Source organism: Hippopotamus amphibius, chromosome 12, assembly GCF_030028045.1.
Source record: "Hippopotamus amphibius kiboko isolate mHipAmp2 chromosome 12, mHipAmp2.hap2, whole genome shotgun sequence".
Lineage (NCBI taxonomy): Eukaryota > Metazoa > Chordata > Mammalia > Artiodactyla > Hippopotamidae > Hippopotamus > Hippopotamus amphibius.
The window spans coordinates 68,329,190-68,357,148 of record NC_080197.1 but is presented as its reverse complement, the minus strand read 5'-3'; the positions used below and the strand labels follow the sequence as shown (position 1 = coordinate 68,357,148).

Here is a 27,959-nt window from a genome sequence, read left to right as displayed (position 1 = left end):
GATGAGTGCAATTGTGGATAATTGTGTGGCATATACTGGTGCAGTCACCACGTGGAGATGACAGTAGGTAGTTGGAAATGTAGATCTGGAGATCAGGAGACTTGTTAACGCTACACTATGAGATTTAGGAGTCATCTGCATATACATGGCATTTGTAGTTATGAGATCTTGAAGGGAGAGAGTGTAGAATATAATGGGGCCAAAGACACAGCCTTGCAGAGATAGGAGAGACATTGGTGGTATAAGGAAGAGAAGCCTATAAAATAAATAAATGCTTAGAGACGATATAGAAGGACCAGTGTTGTACCACATCATGGAAGCCTCAGGAGGAGAGGATTTGGAGTAGGAAGAGGTATTCACCAATTTCAGATAATTCAGAGAACTCCAGATGATCAGGGCCTGGAAACAGGCCAAGAGATTTGATAATTAGAAGTTATTGGTGCCCTACAGGAAAATAATGAGGGATAGAATAAATTACAATGATGTAAAGAATTTCTCTTGAGAATTAAAGGAAGGAATGAGATGGAATCATTACTTGAAGGGAAATCAGGGTCAAACCTTTTTTTTTTTTTTTTAAACTGAGTATGTACATAGTTAAAGGATAAGGAAAAATGAAGAGGGAGAGATGGAGGATACAAGATATATTAGTCAACTTGGGCTGCCATAACAAAGTACCATAGACTTGCAGCTTAAACAACAGAAATTATTTTCTCACAGCTCTGGAGGCCAACAAATCTAAGATCAAGGTGCTGGCCCATTCAGTTTTTGGTGAGGGCTCTCTTCCTGGTTTGCAGGAAGTCACCTTCTTGCTGCATCCTCAGAAGGTGGAGTGAGGGAGGGAGGGAGGAGACACTCTTTGGTGTCTCCTCTTACAAGGACACTAAGCCTATCATATCAGGGCCCTGCCCTTATGACTTCATTTAACCCTAATTACCTCCTAATTAATAGGCCTTGTCTCCAAATACAGTCATACTGGGAATTAGGGTGTCAGCAACATATAGATTTTGGGAGGACACAATTCAGATGATTGATAGAGCAGAAGTCTAGAGGAAATACCTAAAGAGGATCATGAACGTTGGTTAGAGATGTTAACATTTCCCTCTATTGCGGAAGAGGATGAGTTGTAATGAAAGTACATTTTTTGACAGGACAGACATTTTGAGAGTTTGCATTAGATGGCCTAGATCTTCTTTGGAATACTGTATTCTCTACCTGCTCCATCTGCTGTTATTCACCTTTCAGAGTTATTTGATAGTAACTTTAGGTATTCTGTCCAGGATTTTTAGTTGCAATCAGTAGGAAAGATTGGATGGAGTGTGCATGTTCTATCTTAATGGGAACCAGAGCCCCTCTATGTAATTGTTAAGGCTTTATCCAGTCTTTCCCACTAGATCGGATGGATATTGAGTGTAATGCCTGAGGATACCATCACTCCATATGTCAGCATATCCAGTTCAGGATCTAGCACACAATGTTTGACATCTGGTTTAAATTTAATGAAATACCCTTATTCTACTCTGTTTTAATTATTTTTGATTTTTTTTTTTTATTACAGCACAAGATCATTTCTGCTTTAAAGCTTGTATAGCTTTCCAACTTTTGCTGGGAGTTATCCTCACATTTAGATTATACTTTCAGTCTCTTTATGATTGACAAATACTTTTAGTTTTCATTTGGATTACTGCTTGTTTTCCAGTGCTGAAACATTTCTGCTGGAGAAATGTCTTCAGAGTCAGAAAAAGATAAAGAGAGGCTGGTTCAAGCTGCCAAAACATTCTTCTTTCACATGCAAGATCTTGCTTCCTTCACAAATGCACTCACCGAATTGTTTAACAGCAGTATGAACACTCAGATCCTCTTGATGACTGTGAAAGAAGATGGTAATGTCAAGGATGTCTTTGAACAAATGCTCAAAATTTTTAAGGAGATGCAATCTGCAGTGGCGGCAAAGCAGGACAAATTGCAAAGTGAACCTTTATCTTCCAAGATTGCAACAGCTATGTGCTCTGTGGTTGAGAAGGGAAGCAGTGTAAAGGAGTTGCAACAGTCAGCCAAAGAAATGTTCAAACATGTCCATACACCGGTCATTGTCTCTGTGCTGAATAGTGGTAACATCCTTGAGAGTTTGGAATCTTCTCTTTCAGCCTTGCTGAAGTATCCCATCATGAATCTTCAATTAAGTGACTTCTGTAGAAAAGACACCAAAGAGCAATCAGATGCCACCACATCTGAGAAAAGCCCACGTCCAGGTCCATCCAAAGACACTACAATAGATGCCTTGAAAAAGTTACAGGTTGCCCTAAACACTGAGAATGCCAAGGATACCATTGAGTCAGCTGCAGATCAGATGGAGCAAATTGTCAAAACTATGGGACCAATCTTAGAGATCCTCCAAAAAGCCATAAAAACTATGGAAACCAAGTTTTCTGTGTTTAAGAAAGCCAAGAACTAGTAGGAGTGCAACAGAAGTGCTCATTTCTGTCAGAAAACCAATTCAAATCGTGTGAGTTTTCATAGTACTTTCTAAGACCTTGGATGCCACACATATGGTCTGTTGGGTCATGAGTTCAAAGAGTAGTCACCTGGCAAACCATTTACCTCATTTTGCTTTATTGAAATAAAAATAAGTAATCAAAGAAATCCTGCTTGAAATGGCAGTTACTGAAAAGAATGTATTGTTCAAAAAAAGCAAGTATGGTGTTATATTTGAGGATACTCTGAACATTGTATTTCATCTTAAAGCATAACTGAAATAATCCTCAACTAATTTCCACTCTTAGTAATTCTATTTCTAGTTCCTACGGTGCGAGCTGCAGATAAATGTATACATTATCACTAAATAATCTGGTTCAGGCCTAGGAAACAAAACTTTTGCATTTTTGTCACTCATATACCAATTTCTGTACACTTCAGTGGCTTGCTTTTTTAAAAAAATTAGTTAACATTTATTTTTTGTCTATGTTGGGTCTTTGTTGCTGTACACAGGCTTTCTCTAGTTGTGGAGAGTGGGGGCTACTCTTCCTTGCCGTGTGCGAGCTTCTCGTTGTGGTGGCTTCTCTTGTTGAAGAGCATGGGCTCTAGGTGCGAGGGCTTCAGTAGTTGTGGCGTGTGGGCTCAGTAGTTGTGGCTCGCAGGCTCTAGAGTGCAGGCTCAGTAGTTGTGGCACATGGGCTAAGTTGCTCTGCAGCATGTGGGATCTTCCCGGACCGGGCCTTGAACCCTGTCCCCTGCATTGGTAGGTAGATTCTTAACCACTGTGCCACCAGGGAAGTCCCTGCCTTGCTTATCATAAACCATCACTGAATGCTTTTGATATGATTTATCCAGAAGTAAATAAGAATAGTGAATGAGGAGTAAGAGCATTTTCTTGCCTATGTGAATAAGACCAGAGCCGAGGAGTTATTCTTTGTCTCCTACTGAAGCCTTATGATTAGGAGATATTAGAGGTTGAAAAATGGAAATGCTCTAACATTTCGCACACACACATGAAAAAGACCTAATACTTGTTACTTGACCATAACAGAAGCAGGATTTCTGAGGTGTGCTTGTAATGGGGGAAAAAAGTTAGACAAGTCCATTTGCCTACCATAAAGTCTTTTTTTTTTCTATATATTCCAGATACATTTAATTTAATTTAATTTTTTTACATTTTGGCTGCGCTGTGTGACATGTGGGATCTTAGTTCTCGGAACAAGGACTAAACCCCCCTCCTTGTAGTGGAAGAGCAAACTCTTAACCACTGAACTTCCAGGGAAGTCCCTACCATAAAGTCTTGAGCTCTCATGAATTGCAAATGATTATATGCTCTCAAGATTGCCATATTTCACATGATACCTAATAGCAACTTTGTTAAGAACAAGAAAGGCAACTAATAACCCTAGTTTTTATTTTATTTTATTTTTAAGAAGTATGAAATTTACTACTTACTTTAAAAGTAGTCAACTCTTGCTCTCTACTGGAATTTTCCTTTCTGAGAATACCTAAGATTTTTCCTCATGTAAACATTTTCTTTTTTAAAATTTTAAGTCCCATTTTCTCCTTAAAAAAATGCTTGCTGGGCTTCCTAGGTGGCGCAGTGGTTAAGAATCTGCCTGCCAATGCAGAGGTCACGGGTTCGATCCCAGCTCCAGGAAGACCCCACATGCCGCGGAGCAACTAAGCCCGTGTGCCAAAAAAAAAAAAATTGCTTGCTTCTTATCTAAATCTCAGAGGAACTAAGTAGCCTGGACTTTCAGAATTCAAAGGTATGGAACTAGCTCTCACCCTCACCCCATTTAGCCCAATTAGTAGGGTCTTTAGAGACCTAGCAATCCCCCATCACCCCACTTATCTTGTCTACTACCTGAAAGAAGAGTCAGAGGACTTTCCCAGCTGTGAAGTTTGATGATTTATACTTTTTTTTTACCTGTTTGCACATAATGGGGACTCAATATATCTTTGATATTTGCTTGGTAATTACATTTTTTTTCTCCCTTATCTTCTTTATCTCTACACACATACACTTGCTTTCCTAACAAGTGTACTTGAACTTGCAATGAAAGCTTAAGATCCAATTTGCCATAAAATCCTCTGTGAATTAACATATGAGTTTATTTATTTATTATTATTTTTTAATACATTTATTTATTTATTTATTGGCTGTGTTGGGTCTTTGTTGCTGCACATGGGCTTTGTCTAGTTGCGGCGAGAGGGGGTTACTCTTTATTGTGGTGCATGGGCTCCTCATTGTGGCTTCTCTTGTTGCGGAGCAAGGGCTGTAGGTGCGTGGGCTTCAGTAGTTGTGGCATGTGGGCTCAATAGTTGTGGCTCATGGGCTGTAACGCACAGGCTCAATAGTTGTGGTGCACAGGCTTAGTTGCTCCGCAGCATGTGGGATCTTCCTGGACCAGGGATCGAACCTGTGTTCCCTGCATTGGCAGGTGGATTCTTAACCACTGCGCCACCTAGGAAGTCCCAACATATGAGTTTAAATTCTAACTTTTGTAATATTTTAGAAGAAACATGTGTGCAACACCCCATTACTGGCAGTGAATGAAATTCCACTAACACCTTTTATTAACTTTCCCTTTTATTTCTTGGGTTTCCATGTTTTCTCCCATCTGAGCCTACACTGGTTTGGCCTTGAATGCTGATAAAAATCTCTAAAAAAGATAAAAAAATAATAAAATTGCTTTACATCAGTGAAAGAAAATCTCTAAAGAAATTTCACACCTTTAGTATGCCTCTGGGGCTCAAAGCTTTCCCATTTGATGAAGAATTTGTCCTTTGCTATCTAACTCAAGTGTCCCTGATTTGTTCCTAATATTTAGGATCACTAAATATAAGAGAAAGTCCTTGTATTCATCATAACGCTCCTTAATTGCTTGAGATAGAAAATTTAATTCAAATTATTGAAGCAAAAATATAATTTATTGATTTATGTAATGAAAAAGCCCAGGGTATCCAGTTTCAGGCACAGTTGGATCTAGGGGCACATAGACACTCATCAGGATTCACTTTCTTCTCGTTTCTCAACTCTTCTTTCATTGTGTTAGCTCCATTCTCAGGGAGGTAGGGTCTCTCTTCTTGGTGGCAAGATAGCTGCTAGTGATTCTAGGTTCATATTTTGCTTTCACTAATCTCCACTCAAAAAAAAAAAAAATACCCCCCACCCCACTCCCAGCCCCAATTCCAATAACGTACCCTGATTGTACCTCACAGGCTCCAACTGAGTCATGAGTCATTTTCTATCCAACATGAATCTATGTATCTATGCAGAAGAAATATACTTACAGGCCTACCCATAGGCAGTGGGTGGAGCCAGCTCTACATCCATTGATAGCTGGGCAGAATGATTCTCTACAGGTATGCAGGGTGCCCTGACTGGAATAAAGCAAAAAGGTACAGGGAAGGCAAAACCACAAGCCTCCTTTATGCTCCACTTTTGCAAGAGATGATGACACTGGTCAAAAAGGAGAGAGAAGCAGTAACTACAGGAGTAGGGATGCACTTTTTGCTGGAAGCTGTGAAAACAAACAAACATGAAAAGAGTTAGAGATGTTTTAGAGAGCAGAGAGTTTTAAAAAACCACCTCATTTCCCCTTTGGTTCACTTTTTTAAGGATTTTTTTTTTTTTTTGGTGTGGACAATTTTCAAGTCTTTATTGAATTCATTACAATATTGCTTCTGTTTTATGGCATTATGGGTTTTTGGCTGTGAGGCATGTGGGATCCTAGCTCCCCAACCAGGGGATTGAATCTGCACCCCGTGCACTGGAAGGTGAAGTCCCAACCACTGGACCACCAGGGAAGTTCCTGGTTCACTTTTTAAGCTTAGAAAATTCCTAACAAAATAATTGAAGCTATCTATTTTTTAAAAAGTATTCTTTCTTAGATTTTTCTGACGGAACTCAGGTTGCTTATTTTGCAGATGATAAAACAGGTACCAAGAGGTTAAGAGGTGTACCTCAGGGTCCCCAGCAAGCTGGTGGTAGAGATCTCCTGATTCTTTCTCATCATCAGCAGCAGAATTATTGCTGTTACCATTATCCCCATCTTATCACCTTTATCACCATTATGAAAGTGAACATTGATTAAAGGCTTATTCTGTGCTGGGATCATTTTGAGCACTTGCTATAAATTAACTCTTTTAACCCACGTCTAGTATGCAGTGTAGGCAACCATCACAAATAGACAGTCTGGCTCAAATTTATTTTTTTTAAGTCTTTATTGAATTTGTTACAATATTGCTTCTTTTTTATGTTTTGGTATTTTGGCTGCAAGGCATGTGGGATCTTACCTCCCCGACCAGGGATTGAACCCTCACCCCCTGCTTTGGAAGGCGAAGTCTTATCAACTGGGCCACCAGGGAAGTCTCCTCAACTTTATATTTTTAACCACTGTATTGTCTGTCCATAGATTGCATGTCCATTCATCAATTTTTTCTTTTTTATTACGAGGTGACCAAAAAGTATTCACACAGTCCTACTTGGGTGTGTGTGTGTGTGTGTGTGTGTGTGTGTGTGTGTGTGTGTGTGCACACTCTTCACAGGAAAGGCTAGCAGCCAGTAAGGTGTGGCTGATGGAAGCAAAACTGGAATATAAAAAATTACTGTCAGGTGTAACTACCAACTGGGAATGCAATGGGGTAAGCATATAGAATGAGATGGAAGATGGAAACCTTCAAAAAACACTCTGAAGAAAGAGTGGAATTTCCTTTTCAACCGGCCTTCGCTGATTATTTAGTGTAGAAAAGACATTTGAGGTAGGAAGCCATTCAACCCTGTGATTGCCTCAATTATTTAATGGCCATATTCTTTGTTAGGATGATTAGATTATGGGGACATATTTTTCCATTACTTTCACATAAGATCCCTTGAGTTTCCTGGAATTTCTATTTGGAATTCTATAAATATCAACAGTAATTTTCAAAACCCCAGTTTTCTTAGATAAGAAAAATTAATAATGCATACATATTTCTAAGCTTTTGTCAAAGTTTGTGTTAAAATTGGATTATCTGAGTTCTTAAAAGGACCTATGAACCATTAATACCTCTTTAGCGGGTCACTCATTAGAATGATTCTTGAGCATTTTTTGTTCTGTTTTCTCTTCATTGAGGCTAGAGATCACAAGGACCTCTAACCCCACCCTTTTTCACTTTGTCATGGGATAAGATTCTGCTGAAGACTCGTCAGAAAATATTGATTGACAAGGAAACAATATAACAGAGAAAAATTATGGCTTGAGGGGTGTGTGTGTGTGATTGGCTTTGGTATTGAAGATCTACCGCTAGATGCTTGACTTTAATCATTTTTTGTTACTTTTGTTGGGCCCCAGTTTTCTCATCTGTAAAATGAGAGCACCTCTGTGTTTTTGGAAATACTATGATCACCACCACTCCTCTTCACTTTGCTTCGCTGTGATTATATTAATGTTCAAGTAAGAGACAAACATAGAGACATTTCTATGTTATAATCATACTCCCCTTTCAAAGCCACCTCTTAAGCCCCCTTCATAATAACTAGGATATTAAAAATAGCTTATTTTAATTTTATTTTCTCAGGTTAAAGTAACTTTTCTTCCCTAACTCTCTTGATACTTTAACTCCCTTCTGGTCATTATAATTTCTACCTCATGTTGTTGTTGTTGTTATTATTAATCTTTTTACACAGACAGACAATATATTTAGGAAAATAAGTGAAAAAAATCTGTCAATTACATTAATTACAATATTAAAAAATCTCTAATTTGAGGACAGCTCACATTAATTTTACTTTTGTATTTGTCTTTACTTTTCTTCTAGACTATTCAATGCTTTTTATTCCCTCTGTCCCTAGTACAGTACTTTTCAAATTGGAGGTTGTGATCCAATAGTGGTTTGTGACATCAGTTCGGTAGGTCATGGCCATCAATCTTTAATAATGTAATAAAATAGGTTAAGATAAAAACACTAGAGTTACAGTGTATGTGAAAAGATCAACTGTTATCTTGTTATATATGCACTTGTGTGAGTGAATTTGTGTATTTATATGAGTGTGAAGTATTTTTATTATGTAAATAGTCAGAGTCACAGAAGATTGAAGCCAATTGTAGGTTCTCAGTAACATTTTTGAATGGCAAAATAAATCTCCGGAAAGCAACCTATAAAGAAAATTGTCCTGGACTTTTTGTCAGAAAACATAGGAAAGGGTCCCACTTTTGTGATTTATAACGTGCTTGAATAATCTTACAAAAACCATTTAACCTATCTAATCCTCAGTGTTCACGCCAGTATCATGGCGTCAATAGCCCAATGTACAGGTGGTTGTAAGAGTTAAACAGATGATGTGTTGAGAGTCGTTTGTAAACTTAATTGCTATACAAATACCATTTTATTGGTGTATTATAACCTAAATTTAGTCATCTCTGCATTAGGTATACAGTCTAGGGAGAAATGCATAATTATTATGGCTTTTATCTCATGAAATCTGAATCTGTGAATTTGATCAGATTGTCCAGAAAGAAATATTCAATCTCTTGAAAACAAGCAAAAAATAGAAAAGTAAAACTGACATGCAGTGTACTGTATCTAGTTAATCTAGTATTTAGTGGCAAATGCTATCTATAACCTCTTTCTGTCAAAATTTAGAGTGATGAGTGAATATCTTTTGGAATGTTGTCTAGGAAAATTCGGTACTCAAAAAAAATGGTAAAGCTTTATATCCTCTGTCTCTTCCTTTCTTTCTGTTCTTACTGTCAATTACTGAAGTAGACATTTGTGCCATTAAACTGTTATCCCACTTCCATGTGCAAAGTACTTTCCCAGAGTTTTTCAGTTGTGTTTGAGAGGGTGCGTCCCAAGTGTTATCACAACATTCCCTCCAGGCAACTATTTCCCCTATTTTTTAAATGAAGAAATATGGTCAGAGTGGTCATTTGCACAAGACCACAGAGCTACTAACATAGACCCAGTTCTCACTGGCTCCACCATCTCTGCTGTTCCCATCATGCCATGTGGTCTGCTAGATACATTCAATAACTCAGTCATTCATCCATCCATCTGAGACACTCTACTTCAAGGTAAGTGTGATGCCACAAATAGGGAAAACTTCTTTGGGACACTTGAAGCCCAGAGTAAAAACAAACAGGAAACAGTAAGTTAGTAAAATAAAAAATTATAATGGTAGTAGTAATAGTAGCTAAAGAGTTTTGAGTACTTACTTACATGTGTCACATACAGTTCTAAAAGGTTTTGCATGCGTTCATTCATCTTCTTTTCACCAGAATCTTACAAAGCAGGTTCTATTTTTAAAAATTATTCCCGTTTTACTTATAAAGAAACTGAGGGACAGAGAGACTAAGCCATTTGCCTGTATTCTCACTGCTAGTAACTGGCAAGATTAACATGTAAAAGCCAGGCTGAATACAAACAATTGACTGTATTTTTCCTAGAAGCATGCTTAAGAATTTTAATTATGTGAAACATTGTAACATATAAATCCCTCTTCTTTGTGAATCCAGTGATACAGAACAAATCATGTATTTGTGTGTCTACAGACTTTTGGCACAGATTATTTTGCTAATAGAAGCGACATTTAAGGACAAATAACTAACATAACATATTTTGAGTCTTCCAATGGGCATGAAAACATGTTTCTATGGTAACAAGCATAGGTCCTGTGAGGAACGAGAGAAGAATTAGAAGAAAAAGCTGTTAGTTTAGAATGTCAAACAATTTTTCTTTTGCAAATTCACTCCCTTCAAAGTATTATGCTACGAATGTGACCTCCTGACTCTCTCAAGGTGACAGATTCCTGGGAACTCCTTGAACTTGAGAACTTCAGTTACAAGTTAATGGAAGCAATTTTGAAATACATTGAAGGACTCGGGGAGCTCTGCTCTTTAATCTACTGTGTCTTCATTGGGAGAACTGCAGTGTCCCTGGCTGACACATTTTAAAGGCCTTCGTGTTGTTCTTCACATATTGCATCCGTCAGATTAAGAGGGAACTGAAGAGGAAACATAAGTCGCTGGCTCAGAGGGACTTTTGGGGGACACAGAAGAGTTTGTGGCTTCTGCGAGTGAAAAAACTGAAAGGAGAGGAAACAGTTTCCTGAGAGGATTCCGGTTTCACGAGAAATTAGATTCTGTGACTTCCCCAGGCTGAGGTTCATGGTTAGTCCAGGTGATTGGTCAGGAGAAGTCAAGTGGGCAACAGCAGCATCTAGAAAAACTGGGCTGGGGAGACCACTGACCTTGCTCCCTCCCAGCAAAGGACTCCCAGGTAAGAAAAACACGCCGCCTCCCTCCTCCCATTGTTCATGTTTGCATCAATCTAATACTGTTGCAGGATGTTGGAATAAGCAGAGTGTTACATATCAGTTAATAAAAATGACTTAAGAAAGATTTCAGAAAGAGCTTACCCAGTGGGAAAACAAAACAAAACAAAACACTGCAGTGAATAGCTGAGAGCGTTCTGAAATCAATCAAATTCTTTTTTTTTTTTTTTTTTTTTGTATAATCAGCAGAGGTAGGTGAATAGTAGAAAACTACTCATCTCAAATGCACAGTGAGAATGAAACAACAGTATCTTAGGCAGATGTAATTCCAGAGAATCCTGGAACCTGGCTATGGATATTCTCATTTATTATCAAAAGCTCACTGTTTTATTCATCTCCTACTCTAGTTTTTCATTCTTCTCTACCAACACTCATCTCTTGGGTCTGTGGAGCAGAAACACACATCATTCATGTTGCTGTCTGCCATGCTGCCGAGGAGAGGAGGGAGGGGATAAAAGTCCTGGTAGGTCACCTCTCCCTGGGTCTGTGTTTACGGATAGGCCAGAGTGAACAGGACCTTGACCTCAGTGTGGATGCCAGTTTGAGCACCTTTGCAATGCTGCAGCCCTGACATGCTGAGAAATGCTGACAGGCTGAATTATTAACAGCAGCAACGATGATGAAGTAGAGAAAGATTCGGGGATATTTCAAAGGTAGACACTGTAGTTAGGTTGCAGCTGACTTGCAATGAATGCACATGTAGATAAGGACAGTCTTCCTCTTTCTGAATCAAACAGGGCACAGTATTTGCTACAGCATGTGCTCTGTCAAACGACTGTGGCTGGCAACATACAAGGATAAAATGGAATCAGTCACGTGTTTTTCTAAAAAAGAGCCTAACATATTTTTACTGTGGTAACTCTAATTTCTCCTGCCTCAGTTCATTTTTCACAGTATCATCAGGGCTTTTGCTAAAATACTGATCCAATCAATGCTCCACTCCTTACAGACTTCTAAAGGTTTCTCACTACTTGCAGCATGAAGTTTGAAAGTCCTTGGCATGGAATACAAGAGTTTTTACGATCTGGCCCCATCAGAACTCTCTAGCCACAATCAATCCCCTTTTCCCTTTCTACTCGTAACCTGTTCCTATGTCCTACACACCCTATACTCTAGCCAACCAGAATTTCGAAATGTCCTGAAGATACCAGGCTGTTTGAAATCTCTGATTCAGTGTATGCTTTTGCTGCTTGAAATGACTTTTTCTCTCTTCTTTCACTGAAAACCCCCATTCCTACTTCAAGTCCCATGTGGTCTCCTATTGTGAAGCTTTCTCACTTTCCCCAGAGAGAACCAGCAGCTTCCTTCACTGAGCAACCGCAACCATTTTTAAACATCTGGTATATTACTTAGTGCTTTTGTGTGTAGACATTTGTTCATGTTTCCACTTCTCATTAGACTAAAAATCCTCCTAGAATGGTAATTTTGCTTTATTCATTTTACATCGCCTGAGTCCTCTTAGAAGGACGGGTAATAGACAGGAGTGAATTAGTAAATCACACCTGCTTTATTTTTAGCACTTCCTGTTCATGAAATGACCGTGACAAAAAATGAGCCTGAGGGAGAAGGTAAAATGCTAAATTTTATGTGCTACATTTTCCAGTACAGATACTTATTCTCTCTGTCTAGAATGCCCCGTATATCAGTGCCACGGCAAAGACACATTTTGCTAGAGGTAGTTGAGGAGAAAGAAGAGAGGGAAAACCAAGAAACAAGGTGGGTTTTCTCTAATCTGTCAGTTCCACCGTTACTGAAAGCCAATATCCATGTTTTTGGCCTTTTTCCCCCAAGCTCACTCAGGAAAACAACTTTTGTAAAAGAACAGTGATGTAGAAAACAAATTTATGGTTACCAGGGGGGAATATGGGGGGAGAGATAAATTGGGAAATTGGGATTGACATATACACACTACTATATATAAAATACGTAATTAATGAGAACCTACTGCACAGGGAACTCTACTCAGTACTCTGTAATGACCTATATGGGAAAAGAATCTAAAAAAGACTGGATATATGTCTATGTGTAATTGACTCACTTTGCTGTACAGCAGAAATTAACACATTGTAAATCAACTGTACTCCATAAAAATTAAAAAAAATTAAAAAAAATTTTAAAAAATTTAAAAAAATTAAAAAAATAAATACTTTTTTGAAAAGATTAAAAAAAATAGCAGCCTGTGATCTTGGTAAGAGTGGATTCAATTTGAATCAATAACAATACCTTTCAGCAGCTGACAGTTATATGTGCTCTGGGTCCCAGTTGACTGCAGTTGCAACCAATTTCCTCTTGGGTGGTAGCTTATATTTACAACTTCAAACAGCTCATAAGGAGGGACCAGGACCTACTTCTTGAGAGAGAAGTCTTGTACAGGTGCCCCCAGGCAGGTCAATATGGTAAACAAAGTTTGGTTCCCAAATTTCTGTGCCTCTTCTCTTAGGAGGGAGGTGGAGAGGAACTGGCCAAAGCGAATGGTGGCACCTACAGGGGCTTCCAAGGAAACGCCCTTCACCTCGTGGTGCACCTCATAACACAGAGAATCATTCCTCATGACATTCTCTTTCCTCAGCAGCTGGATTGCCGAGGTCAGGTAGTAGTGCAGATATTTGAAATGGAATGAATGTTTATATTGCTGGGGAGACCCAGTGGTACTGGCCATGGCTCTGGAGAAGTCTGAATGAACCCTGTCGTTCAATAAATAAACCAAGATGGCCACAGCATGTGTAATAGTCATGTTTTCGGGGAGAGCTTTTCCTTGGCCCAACCAGGTTAAGTGGGCACGTTGCCAGTCCCTGTGGTAATTCCTGCGAGATCCTAGTTCTTTTGTGAAATAATCCCCTTGAGTCAGTTCCTCCATCACTTGCTGGCTGCAGCCTTGGTATTGATCATCAAAGGAATTTGGTGCCAAGTCAAAGTCAATTTTAACTGCAACCTATAAGGAAAGAAAAATCTTGATTTTAATTTTTCAAAACCCATGGTGAATCTTGTTGACCTGAAATAAATAGACTGCCAGGTATTTCTCTAGCAAGATAGGTCTATTCAGGATCAGCAGAGAGCTGCAATTCAGGGTCTGTAACTGTGGTGCACCATGTACGAGTCCCCACAGGGCAAGGGAAGAGGAACGCTTTTATAGAGAAGAAAAGGAAGATGGGAGGGTATAGTAAACAAAGAGTTCATGCCTTTTCATTGGCCTAATCCTTGCCAGGAAAGAAGAGGTGTTTTTCTTCTTCCTGTTGGACTAAGCTATGTCGCAGGGTGTGAGAGCTCCCCCTTCTGGTCTCCTGCCTCTATTTAATTGAGGTTTCTGGTTTTCAAATTTTTACAGTGTGGCGGTGGATTTGCCACACTCTATAAGGCCAAGTCATCTGCCCAAAATGAGTATTTGCTGAAGTAAGTTTCCCTCATAAGCATTACACTGCTCTGGTCCTTCCTGTGTCCGTGACCCATGCTAGATATTGCATTTGGTGTGACAAATAGTACGAAAGCACAAAAAACCTCATCTTCCCACAGAGGAAGTGACCCTTTTTGTATCACTGAAAACAGTTTTTTTGCATATTGAGTATTTTGAAGTAAAAAAATGCTAATCTTAAAGTTTAATTATACTATCTGCTTCCTTTCCTGATTCCTTCACATTCTCACACAGGTGTTATAAGGAATATCTCTTTTATGAATACCCAAAACCTAAATTAAGTCTTTGGATTTGATTTAAGAAAAGACTTAAGTGATGAGTAATGTTGGGTTCTACAAGGGGTCCCCCAGTAAATGACAACCCTCTCCTCTGCTCAGGACTTGAAATATGAAGGCTAAAATATAATTTTTACTACTGAACAAGAACATGTTGGAGCACCCATCTTTAGGTCTGATGGCTGGTGGACTTGTCAAGTGTAAACCCCAGAATGAGCTGACTTGCCCACTCAGCTTCAGGCAGTATTGGATTGCGTCCTGTCCAGGTGAGATTCTTGTCATGGAGGAACACAGAACTCATGCCTTTGGCCATCGGGCTAATTCCCAGGAGGAAGAAGAGCAGAGTCAAACGCAGCATATCCAGTTATTCTTCCTGATGTTACCGATCAAGCAAATCTGTCCACCTCCAGGGGAGCGGTGCGAGGAAAGGGCTGGACAGAGGTCAGTAGGGTTCCTGGAAAAGTCCTTCCTTGTAGAAACCAGGAGTGGAAAAAAGACATTTCTCATGGGTAGCCAATGGAATATTACTTATTGATGTCCAGTGCATATTAAATTGAAGTTTGAGACTTGAAGACAAGTTCATTAAGTATCCTCCGTCCATAATTGAGAGCCATATTTTTCAGTTATCTAAATTCCAAGATGTTTCCTTCTTGGCAAAGAAATGATGCTTTCCTAATAAACAGTACTTACTAAGGAACATATTAAGAGAGAAAATTCCATCAAGTGAATGTCAGCAATGTTGTAGCTGGAACTCAAAAACATACCATTTGGTATTTTTACTATGTTATTTATGGTGAGAAGCCATCTAGCTGTATGTAAACTGGAACAAAATTTTAAGACACTTAAATGGTTTTAACTGATAACTCTTTACAGCAAGTTTGCAAATAGTTTTACAGAATCTATTTAAGCCAAAACAAAATAAAAAATATCTTCTGTGAAACCTTGTAAACGCCCAAACTTTAATCTATTACTAGATATCAAATGGGTATTCTGGGTTCCCCGCCCCCCTCTCTTTTTAACGTTAAGAGCTATGTTTTATTCAGTGGGAATTTTTAGGACTTGAAGTCTGGGAGGCAGCATCTCAAGTAACCCCGAGAGAACTGCTCTGAGGAGGTGAGGGGGCAGCTAGGGTATATGGGAGTTCTGTAACAAAGGGCAGGCACTTGAACATCAAAAGATGACTGTTAATTAAAGAAAAACAGATATCCCAAGTTAAGGAATTTAGTGCTTTTCTATGAATGGCAAGATGCAAGATTCTGGGCTCACTGAAACTGTATTCTCTTAACATTAGGTTATTTTTCATTATGTAAAACTTTATAATGCCTGTTTTAAGTTGATTTATATGATACAGTCTAAAGCCAAATACACTTGGTTGATTTTGCATTATTTGTCCTACAGAAGCAATGTTTTACTTAAATTTTATGGAGAATCAAGAAAAAAAAATGCTATGCCTCTAGCTGCTGTGATGCCAAATCTATAAACTCCCCAATTTTTAATAATTGTTTTCAACCCTCTTTGCCAGCATTACTTGCTAAAATGTCTAAATGAAATTACATCCTAAGGGATTAAAGGTCATCTAAATGTTGCACCAGGAGAAGCTCCATCAGAGCCCCGGGCATACAGAGATCAGATCCTCCATGGGAACTCACCGTGGGTCTCTGCAGACTTGAGCACAGCAGCAGGAGAGGAAGCTGCCCTCTCAGGAGCCAGATTCTCACCGAAGGGGCTGCAGTATTTGGGAGAAGAATCCTCCTGCATCTGTCAGTCAATGGGCAGGATTTGTTGGTGTTAAAAGCACTTTTTTGCCCTTGCAGCTTCATCCCGACATCAGTTCTCAGGGTGTTCCTTTGGGGTTTTCTTGGGGTGAATCTCAGCAAGAACTTTCCTTGTCCAGGCCTACGTTGAGACTTCTGTTGGCCACAACTAACTAGCAGTTTTTCCGAGGGAAGAAATCAGCTCCAACTCGCAAAACTGAAATCTCTGTTGAATAGCCAGACTCGTGCACCAAATAAGGGATTCTACAGTGAACTTAAGTTAGTTTCCTATTAAAAAAAATCTTGGTCTAGTCTGTATGTGGGGAAGTTCCAAAGTCTTGTTAGGGGTTAGGCTCACCAGCTCAGCCTTAACTTTCTTAAGAAAGCAGGAAAGAGCACGCACTGTACGGTGTTTGGGGCCAAATGGTTTTATCTTGAACTGCAGCTCAGTCCGTTGTGAGTGATATGATTGGCTTTTGCAGGTCCCTGGGAAGATACCACCTCAAGGTGGGCCTATGTTGGGCTCATCTGGTGCTGCTGATAGGCCCTGTCCTGAAGGGGCTGCCACGAAGAAGGACAGTAGGGTTACGGCCAAAAAGAAGGCTCTCTTTGTTGCTTTTCCACTGCACACGAAGTCGTCCACACTAGAAATTATACTTGTTGGGGTCACAGATCTTCTATGTTTTCTCTTCTAAAGATACAGATTCTCAATTCACACTTTCAGTCTGTCGTGTCAGAAGACAGCCTCTGAGCAGATGACAGCGCTCCAAAGCAGGTGACATTGACCAAGAATAGGTCCCAGGGTGCTGAGTTCATTCAGTACGGGTGTCCTACGAAACACTCTAAGACACTTCCCTTTCTAGCCTGAACATTCTTCCTCTGTTCCCAGCCCTTGAAGTAATTGTTTTTCTTGCAAATCTTTCCTACTTACACTTTCTGATTCATTATTTAACTGTGAAGGGAAATAAAATCTTGTTCTCGGAAATTCTGGTGTTTTTTTTAGCAACTAAAAATATTTTTAAACTAAATTTTCTGATAATCACAGCAGTTATGTCTTATCACAAAACTTTAGAATATCTAGAAAAGTATAAAGGAGGAAACAAAATTACCCATAACCCATCATCTGGAGAAAGGTACTATTTAGATTTAGATTTTGGTTTTACACACACACACACACACACACACACACATTCTAGGACTGAAATAATGTGTGCAATTTTGCATGCTGTTTTTTTTCCCTTATTTTTTTTCTTCTATATCTCATTTCTTTTTTTTTTTTTTTTTTTTGGCACACGGGCTTAGTTGCTCCGCGGCATGTGGGATCTTCCTGGAGCTGGGATCAAACCCGTGACCTCTGCATTGGCAGGCGGATTCTTAACCACTGCGCCACCTAGGAAGCCCCTCTTTTTTTTTTTTAAATTGAAGTATAGTTGATTTCCCTTAATGTTTTAATGTAAGCATGTCTCCATGTAACTTAATCCTTATTTTTTTAAATAAATTTATTTATTTATTTGTCTATTTATTGGCTGTGTTGGGTCTCTGTTGCTGTGCGCAGGCTTTCTCTAGTTGCAGAGAGTGGGGGCTACTCTTCGTTGTGGTGAGCAGGCTTCTCACTGCAGTGGCTTCTCTTGTTGCTCTAGATGCACGGGCTTCAGTAGTTGCGGCATGTGGATTCAGTACTTATGGCACAGGGGCTTTGTTGCTCCACAGCATGTGGGATCTTCCCAGACAGGGCTCAAACCCGTGTCTCCTGCATTGGCAGGCAGATTCTTAACCACTGCAACAACAGGGCAGTCCCCTTAATACTTACTGAAAACATGTTTTTTTTGTTTGTTTGTTTTTAATGACTGTACAATATTCTACCATCAGTGCTACCATGAAGTGAAATGTGGGGTGGATCCATGGGCTATACTGTCACAAAAGCAGATTGATTGGTGAATAGGACATGGACTCTTGAGAAAGACGTCAATTCAATTCCTGTCTCTCCTACTCAATGTTTGACCTTGTGCAAGGTACTTAACTTCTCTGTTCCTCAGTTTCCTCATTTGTTTTTTTGTTTTGTTTTATTTTTTGGCCTTGCCTTGCAGCATGCGGGATCTTAGTTCCCCAATCAGGAAGGGAAGCTGTGCCCCCTGCAATGGAAGCGAGGAGTCTTAACCACTGGACAGACAGGGAAGTCCCTCCTCATTTGTTAAGTGGAGATAATAATAGTACTTACCTCTCTGAATGCTTTGATACATTTAGAATCCTTTAACAGCACCTGGCGCTGAGAAATTGTTTAATAAATAAAAATATTATTATTTGTACCAAAACATTATTTGTACCAAAGTTTATTGAATAAATGTATTATATTCAGCCTGTTTTTTCAACTTTGTACTGTTATAAACAATGACCTGTGAACATGTTTTAGACACAAATCTTTGTGTGCTTTTCTTCTTGCAGTTTTTAAGACACAATTTAGAGAAGTGATCACTGAGCAATGAAATGTGTATTATTTTGGACCTCATTGAAAACATGGGTAGTTTATGAAAATATCCCTTTAAGATTTAAATAATTCTTAAGATTCCTTATTATCAACTAATTGGGATACTGAGGGTTCATGAAGAAAACTAAAATTAGAGTCTGAAAACTTGGATTATGGGTCTAGTTCTACAACGTGGTAGCTGAGTTAACTTTAAAAAACCCTGCAAGCTGTGCTGAGCTTCAGTTTCCTTAACCTTATAGAGTTGTCAAAATAATGTGATAATAATGACCTCTTTTAGAGAGTGTACTGTACTTCTAGACCTTTTAGTATGTTATCTCAACCCACAGTACCACTATGAGGAAGACATATTTTAACCTCCACTTTATGGGTGTATTTGTTGAAACTCTGTGAGGGCAAATAACTTGTCAGTGATCACAGGCAGTTTCCTCTTACCTCCATGGCCCACTGTCTCCAAAATTCTAAAGGGCTGTAAATGTCTTTTTTAAATTTTTGGCCATGCTACGTGGCTTGCGGGATCTTTGTTCCCCAACCTGGGATTGAACCCGGGCCATGGCAGTGAAAGAGCCCAGTCCTAACCACTGGATAGCCAGGGAACTTCCCTGAGAGTGTCATTTTATTATTATTGTCTGTAAAGGTTTTGCTGATTTTCCAACTGTGACTGCCACTTCCAAAATAAGAACACTAGGGGGCAGCAGGAACCTTTGTAACCTTTTAATACAACTCTGGAATTTAAAGATGGGGGAGAGAGGAAAAAAGGGAGGGAGGGAGGAAGGAAGGGAGAGACAGAGGGACAGAGACAGAAACAAAGACAGAGAAAAGAGACTGAGACGGAAGGAGGGAAAGAGGGAGGGAAGCAAGAGAACACCAACAATAATATCTGCAGTAGGGAAAGGCACAGGTCTGGTGTATGAGTGTGTGCACATTTTTGATTAAATTAAAAAACAAAAGTTTCCTGACAATGTTGTCATTGAAAAAAATAATTTTTTCCTTGAGGGCTGTTTTATTAAAATTCTCATGAGATAATTTAATATTAGTTTGTTTAGAGCTTGAGTTTCACTCAGTTACCATTTTCTTAATGATGCCCAGTTCTTCAAAATGCAATCTGCTGTCCTGATGGGTAAAAGAGATACAGGTTTTGAAGTTGCACAGAGCTGTGTTGGTATTTTGCTTCCATGATTTCCCAGCTTTTGTGAATTTGAATAAGCAGTGTTCGTTCTCCATCTCAGCTCCCTTATATATATGAGCAGAGATGACAACATCACTCTTTCAGGGTTGTATTGGCAATGAAGTTGAGATACTCTGTAAAAGATCATGGAGCAGATCCACGAGCTATACTGTCTCAGAAGCAGATTGATTGATGAATAGAACATGAGCTCTTGAGAACGACGCTTTGGTTCAATCCTGTGTTCTATCACTTCCTCAGTGTTTGACCCGAACAAGTATTTTACCTCTCTGCTCTGCAGTTTCCTTAGTTTCCTGAGGCCACTGACACTTAACAGATGCCCAAAGCATGTTGGCTACTCAGCTATTTGAAGACCAACAACTCACAGGGTGTTTAACAAAGTGAAAGTTAATTTCTATTACTTTTTTTATAAATAGCAGTTTAAGAAAATGTTTTGCTAATTTTATAGAATACATTCTGAACATTAGATGAATTTTCTAAAGCTACTTTCGGAGCATGGGTTGAAGTAATCACTAGAGGGCATTTGAGGGGAGGTGGGGTGGCCGAGTGTATCTTTTGCCACTGGCCTCAAGTTCTGGAAATGGCTCTTGGCATTTCTCATTTGGATCTTACTGAACGTCTTTGGACCTGTGTTAATTTAATGGAGGTACTGCCAGAGTCCTTGTTATCCAAAGGAAAGTAGTTTGACAGCGGTACCAAAATTAGATAGTCAGGATGGTTTTAACATTTTAACTTATCCGTTCCCTTTTACCCTCAAACTCTTTTTTTTTTAAAGATTTATTTTATTATTTATTTATTTATTTATTTATTTAATTATTTTTGGCTGTGTTGAGTCTTTGTTGCTGCACACGGGCTTTCTCTAGTTGTGGAGAGCAGGTACTACTCTTCATTGTGGTGCGCCGGTTTCTCATTGTGGTGGCTTCTCTTGTTGCGGAGCACAGGCTCTGGAGCACAGGCTCAGTAGTTGTGGCACACGGCCTTAGTTGCTCTGTGGCATGTGGAATCTTCCTGGACCAGGGCTCGAACCTGTGTCCCCTGAATTGGCAGGCGGATTCTTAACCAGTTGGCCACCAGGGAAGCCCTACCTTCAAACTCTTATTGAAGTGAGCAAAATTCCTTCAATTATCTCATATTTTTTATAACTTTTTATTTAGATAAAATTTTAAAATTACAGAAACATTGCCAGTTTCTGTACAAGGAACATATGTATATCCAAGGAACTCCCATGCCCTATCGTAACCAAGCAGGACCCTATGGGGCCTTCCTGGGACAGGCCCCTCCCCCATATTTTCTGCTGTAGCTCCTCTTTAAAGTTCCCAGATAATAGTATCTTGTGCATATTTTCTGAGTTTTTCAGATGCTAAAACCCACCACCAAATGGAAGAAATTAACTACTTGATGATGATGAGAATGTAGCCCCCAGACCTACTGGTGCCCAAGGACTGATAAGGTTAACCATCTGTTACCTCACCATCAACCAGTCAGAGAACTGAACCCGAGCTGATCACATATCCTGGGACACCCCTCTCTCACCTGGCCTCTAAAAAGGCTTTGCTGAAACCCTTCAGGGAATTCGGGATTTTTTAGGGCATGAGCCACCTGTCTGCTTGCATGGCCCTGCAATAAACTTTTCTCTGCTCCAAACTCCAATGTTTTGGTTTGTCTGGCCTCACTGTGGTTCCAGCAAACGAAGTGCGTTCACATTATCCACAGTGATCCATGGCTTTTATTTTGCCCCGCTTGCTCTATCATTCTCTCTCTCTCTCTTTTTTCCTAAACCACTTGAGAGTAAATTGCAGACATCATGCCCCTTATTAATAAACTGAGGCAAATGAAAAAATTTTGAGTTTGAGCAAAAATTAATTCAAATTGGGCAGTTGCCAAACTGAAGTGGTTAGAAGTGCTCCATTGAGAGGAGCTGGGGAGGGACTTACATAGAGATAAGGAGGGAGCAAAGCAAGGAACTTGGTTGATTGGCTGCAGCTTAAGCATTTGTCTTATTTGGAAAAGCCTCATTGGCTGTTTGTGATCGGTTGTCCTTGGGTTTTGATTTCTCCACCTTGAGGCCAGTACAGACGTCAACTATATCTCAATTTAAAACAGACACCGCTTTCACCTTTATGGCTCTGGACCTATTTCAGGAATTGGAAACAAAAGATGCTCCAAAGCGCTTATCACTTAGGAAATTACAAAGGTTTTAGGAGATGTGTGACAGGAACCATGGACAAGACCAAACATATATTTATCATAAACCACAATATCACAGGAACCCACATGGCAGAAGTTACTTTGTAGAGAATGTTGAGAAGGAGATTCACACTGGGCGGAAGAGGATTACAAAGTTCTTTCCCAACACTGAGGTCCTATGCTTTAACAAAAAAAAAAGGTGGAAACGAGAAACTTTAGATAACTTGCTTCATAATGAAGCAATTGAACAATTGTTATAAAATATATTGAAACAATGGATGGTTTGCTTGCATAGGCTGCTAAGGTATTACCACCACCTCAGTCTCATGGCCTCCTTATTTAATTAATTTAAAACCTGTAGGGTCAGAAAATCTTTCCCTTCTTCGCGTCTAGGGTCTTCGGCTGGTTTGCAAATTAAATTAATGTAAGACAAAGTGCAAGAGAAAAACAAATTTGATTTTGTATGTATGGGATTCCCATAAAAAATATGAAACCAGAAGCAGTCAGGTAACGGAGGCTTGTATGCCATTCTGGCTGAGGAATGGGATATGGCCCTGGGGCTTCGAAGGGGAGGAGGGCAAATCACAGGAAGAGGAGAGGAGCAGATATTTGGTAATTAGATGCTTGCCTTGCCATGTGGGTGATTCTTTCGGCTAAAAAGTTATCTCTGGTGATGGCTCTCTTGCGGGCAGGGCCCTATTTGAATTCTTTCAGGCAGTGATGAGAGGTAAAAGTTTCCTCGAGTCTGCTGGGTTTTGATGGCCTTCAGTTCAAAATAAGCCACATGCCAAAGTGACACATTTTGGGGAGAGCTCTTTTGTTCCCCTTCACACACTTTACCCTTAAATACTTCAGAATTTATTTCTTTTTTTGATAGTTAAAACACCTGAAATGTTTTATTTTGATTTGAAATATTTAAATGTACTGTTAATTTACCAGTCTTTTGTTTAAGGCCAAGTTCTTTTGCTTTTTTTTTTAAAGAACTTTTATTGAGATACAGCTAACATACAATAAACTGCATATATTAAAGTGTACAATTTGGTGTTTTTTTTCTTATTAGTAATGTATATATGGCAATCCCAATCTCCCAATTCATTCCCCCTGAACCCTCCCTGAGAATTTATTTCTTAAAGACAAGAGCATTCACTTACACAACAACAGTGCAATTACCAATATCAAGAAATGTAGCAATTGTACAATACTATTCTCTAATCCGTAGTCCATATACAAGTTTCATCAACTGTTCCTATAATGTTCTCTATAGGTATTTTCCAGGATCACAATTTGCATTTAGTTGTCAAGTCTTTTTGGTCTCTATAAACTGGAACATTCCCTCAGTATTTATTTTGCTTTTTGACCTTGACATTTTTGAAACGGTCAGTTATTTTGTAGAATGTCTCTTAAATGAGGCTTGTCTGTTATTTCCTGATGATTAGGTTCAGGTTATGTGGTTTTGGCAGGGAAATCAGAGAAGGGATATACTGTTCTCAGAAGGCACTAGCATCCATTGTTTCAGTACATTTTATAACAATTGTTCAATTGCTTCATTTCACCTTTTTTTTTTAAAAAAGCATAGGACCTTAGCGTTGGGAAAGAACTTTGTAATCCTCTTCCACCCAGTGTGAACCTGCTTCTCAACATTCTTGACAGAGTAACTTGTGCTGTGTGTGTTCCTGTGATATTGTGATTTATAATACGAGCGTGAGTCAAAAATTATCTGCATTCTGGTTATATTAAAACTTCTGTTGGCTGCATTGTCTTATCAGCGCTTTCTGTTCAAGGCTCCTGTCTCCCCAGTCACTGCTGTGCAGGTGTGAACATGTTACATCAGTTCATTTGTAACTGTGGTGGGACCAAAAATGGATGCCCCACTTGTGATTTGCACGAAAGAAGAGCAGTGTGCAGTGATACATTTTTTTGTGGTCTGAGGGTGTGCACGTCTGCACACTTCTGCCTGCACTGTCAACATTCTGCAAAAACTTCATTTTGAGGTATTAAAGTATCCTCCTTATAGTCCTGACCTTGCTCCATTGAACTTTCACCTGTTTGGTCTGAAAAGTAAACCTGAAAGCAGCCCTACAAGGATGAAGATTCACTTCTGATGAAGTGAAGACAGCAGTGCATTCGTGGCTCTCAGCTCAGCCTAAAACATTTTTTAATGAGGGAATACGAAAGCTTACTGACAGGTGGACAAAGTGTATAGAAAAACAAGGAGATTATGTCGAAAAATGTTGTATTTGTCTTTTCTAAAAGTTAATTAAAATAAACTCTACAGCCAGAGTGCAGGTGATTTTTGACTCACCCTTGTAAATATATATTTGGTCTGTCCATGGTTCCTAGCGCACAGCTCCTAAAACCTTTGTTGTTTTCTAAGTGATAAGAGCTATGGAGCATCTGAAATAGGTCCAGAGCCAAAAGGTGAAATAGGTGTCTTTTTTTTAATTGCGATATAGTTGATGTAAATATTATGTTTCAGGTGTGCAACATAGTGATTCACAATTTTTAAAGATCATATTCCACTTATAGTTATAAAATACTGGCTACATTCCCTGTATTGTACAACATTTCCTTGTAGTGTATTTATTTTATACAAAATTTTGAAGACCTACTAGGGACTGAAGGTACTGAAAGTTAGTTCTATTTCTAGGGAGGGTCTGTGACCCCCGATAAGTCTCGGGAACAGTTCCTGGATGGGCAGAGTAGCCATGGAGAGGACCTGCCTCCAACGCCAGGACGCTGGGCTCCGGGTCCCTCTGAGGGGTCCATATGAGGCAGCATGTGTGGCCGTTGGGAAAGGAGCAGATCTGGGCTTTTCAGAGGTAGAATGAGTGGGCTCATCTGTGGGAAACTGATGGCAGAAGCAGGAGAAGGAGCAAGGAAAGAGCAGCACTGGGACATGAGCAGCTGTGCAGTTTCATTCTGGTGAGGTTTCTGACATTTCTATTTGGGTGTGTTAACTGAAAAAAATGCACCACCTAAGAATTGAGAATTATGTTTTATTTGGTGGACTTACAGAGGACTTAAGCCTGGGAGACAGTCTCTCAGATTGCTCTGAGGGACTGCTCCAAAGAGGTAAGGGAGGAGGAGGATATATAGGAGTCTTTGCAAACAAACAAACAAACAAACAAACAAAACAAAACAAACCCAGGTAGTCAGATCATCAAAAGATTACTGCTAATTAAAGAAAACCAGACATCTCAAGTTAATGAATCTAGTGCTTTTCTATATATGGGAAGATGAAAGAGTCTGGGCTTATTGAAATCGTTCCTTTTGATACGTACCTTAACTATCTAGGGCCAGAATCCTGTTTTCTCCATCCTGAATCCCCTCAGGGTATGCTGCACCATCGGGGGTGATTTTGCAGAGGCTGATGGCTTGATGGCTGCAACATTCTTTGTTTACTGATCTGGCAGGACATTCTTTGTCCACAGGGGTTTAAAAAGAGTGTGTGTGTGTGTGTGTGTGTGTGTGTGTGTGTGTGTGTGTGTGAGATAACATAGTATTTGGGGGCAAGTATTCTCCACGATATAAAGTTTCCAATTGAGCTGTGTTCTTTCACTGTCTGCACGTTCCCCACTTTGGCAAGGGTTTTGATGGGAGTCCTGCTTGTTTCTCATGTACATCAAACTTGCTGAGTAGACTGAGGTTTCTTACCTACAACAGCAGTTCTCTGCGTTCCGTGGATTAGTAGTTGTAAATTCAGTTCCACATTTATGTTAGCTCCCAGACTCCTTAGAAATTAAGACACTTCTGTTTTGGTATAATGGTTTTATATTCAATAATCTTCTCCTTACATCTGTTCATTAAGGTGCAATGAATTGGAGGGCTTTTTACCAGGTTTACATTTGTTTCCTGTGTGGTCGGCCCTTTCCTTTTATTTCTTACATGACGTGTCTCTACTACTCAGGGCAGAAGGGTGTAATTCAGGGAGGATGAACCTTACTTTTCTCCTGATGGTCACAGTGAGTAAATGCTTCTTCTGGCTCAGGAGTCTCCTTTTTGAAGCTTTCTTTTAACCTATAACCCCACCAAAGATAATGGCTCTTATCCAGTCTCCTGTTACTCTGGGATCACAAACCACTCCCTAGAAATATAATTAACCTCCAATACCCTCAGTCCTAACTGCATCTGGAAAATTTTGAAGCTTCTGTCCTTTACTAAAAATCTATGGCCTTTCTCCTGCACCCAGGTATCGCCTCTCTGAGAAGGGAGGTGAAATCTGGGTTCTGTGTCATTGCTGGTCCTCGAGAGGTGGGAAGAGTGAGCTATCTTTTCGTGGATGATGGTGAGGATAAAAAATCACCCATGCTACAGCCATTTTCCTCTTAGGTTCTATGAATATCTGAAGTCAAATCTATTTCACCATTTTAAAGATTAATTTTCTTTGAAAAACTCCAATCTTCTAGTTGAAAAATTAATATCATAATCATAATATTAATCTTATTCTATAAAATTCATAACTCTGTCCTTATGCTAACAGAACTTTTGCTCTCCCCCTCCTCTGGGACATGTTACGAGTCTTCTTACATAAACAATGAAGGGAGTAAACATATATCACATTTCTCTAATCATTAGTTTTTTGTTTGACTAGAGGGGAAAATGTTTGTCTACCTTATCCCAAATGTAATAACATATCAAATAACATATTATTCCATCAGTTTCATCTAATTCCAATCCATTCACTATTATTTTAAATAATTTCTGATCTCTGGGGGCCAAATCCGGCACCGCCCCCCCACCTCTGTTCTTTTGTAATATTTGAAGATACTGCTCTGTTATTCCAGGTTTCCCTTTCCAGACCTAACAATCTAACTTGGCTGTTCCTCAGACTATCATCCTGGCCATCTTCCTCTTTCTAAATTCCAGAAAGTCAATGACTCTTGTGAAACATGGCAACAGGACGCCACACATGTATCTAATCAATGGGGCTAAAGGTTTCTTTTGTTCTGAATGCTTTGTTTCACTGATGCAACCTAAGGTGAAGCAGTTTTTTGGGGTAACTATGCCATTTTTTTTCACTTGCTGAATTTGTACCTATTAGAAATCATAAAGTCATTCGGGCATGAACTTCTATTAAGTCATATATCACCGATCGTATGCACCTGTAAATTTGAAGTAGATTTAGCAAGCTCACTTTTAGGAACTTACATCTATGCATCCTTAGCCCCTTTATTTTAACTTGTCAATGACTTCACAAATCCTGATCCTGATACAAAGTATTACAGCAATAACTCTTGCTTTAGTTTCATGCAAACACCAGAATACCATTCGTTTCATATCTTCACTAAAACATTAATTAAAATATTAAAAATAGCACGGGGTTAAGTAGAGATTCTTGGGCATGACAATAGGAATTTCCTTTCAGGTTGGAAATGATACATTTTCAAGTTCTCCTTAGTGATACATCAGCCAGTTGCCCACCAGGTTTGAACACACCTAATTCTGCCCACGTCTAAACCAGGGATCACAACTCGTCAGTTGAATTCAAAAGATGTTTTCGACTTAAGTAATTTAAGAAATATTTAAATACCCTCAGGTGGTCATGCATTCTTCATTTAGCCATAATAATTCACACCTTTCACTCTTAGACTAGCTTAATCATATATGTTTCCTATCTACCTAAACGCTTCAGACATTCTCAGCCCTATCTGAATCATTCCACTTAGGGTAAAGAAACCTTAAAAGAATGTCACCCCCATGATAAAAATGAGAAAAAAAACCTAGAAGTCTACAAAATCGTAAATTTTCTGGAATCCATGAAACAGTCAAAATCGTGAGACAGCCAGGTCAACTGAATTTCAAAGTGTGACAGCCCCTCTGAGGAGAGATGGGACCCATGGGTGGCTTCATCTTTGTTAAAGTAGACGAGAA

At 39.3% G+C, this 27,959-nt stretch overlaps 2 protein-coding genes across 2 annotated transcripts; one reads left to right on the top strand and one right to left on the bottom strand.

Annotated features, from left to right (window-relative positions):
• Positions 1-1,720: 1,720 nt before the first annotated feature.
• Positions 1,721-2,452, top strand: C12H12orf60 (chromosome 12 C12orf60 homolog). Its single transcript, XM_057704123.1, has one exon. The coding sequence runs from the start codon at positions 1,721-1,723 to the stop codon at positions 2,450-2,452; it is 732 nt and encodes a 243-aa protein (XP_057560106.1).
• Positions 2,117-16,321, bottom strand: ART4 (ADP-ribosyltransferase 4 (inactive) (Dombrock blood group)). Its single transcript, XM_057702601.1, is given in 4 exon segments — positions 2,117-2,187; positions 5,773-6,002; positions 13,019-13,727; positions 16,129-16,321. Coding segments are annotated over 3 exon segments (972 nt in total). The 5' UTR covers positions 16,300-16,321; the 3' UTR covers positions 2,117-2,187; positions 5,773-5,910.
• Between the last annotated feature and the right edge of the window lie 11,638 nt (positions 16,322-27,959).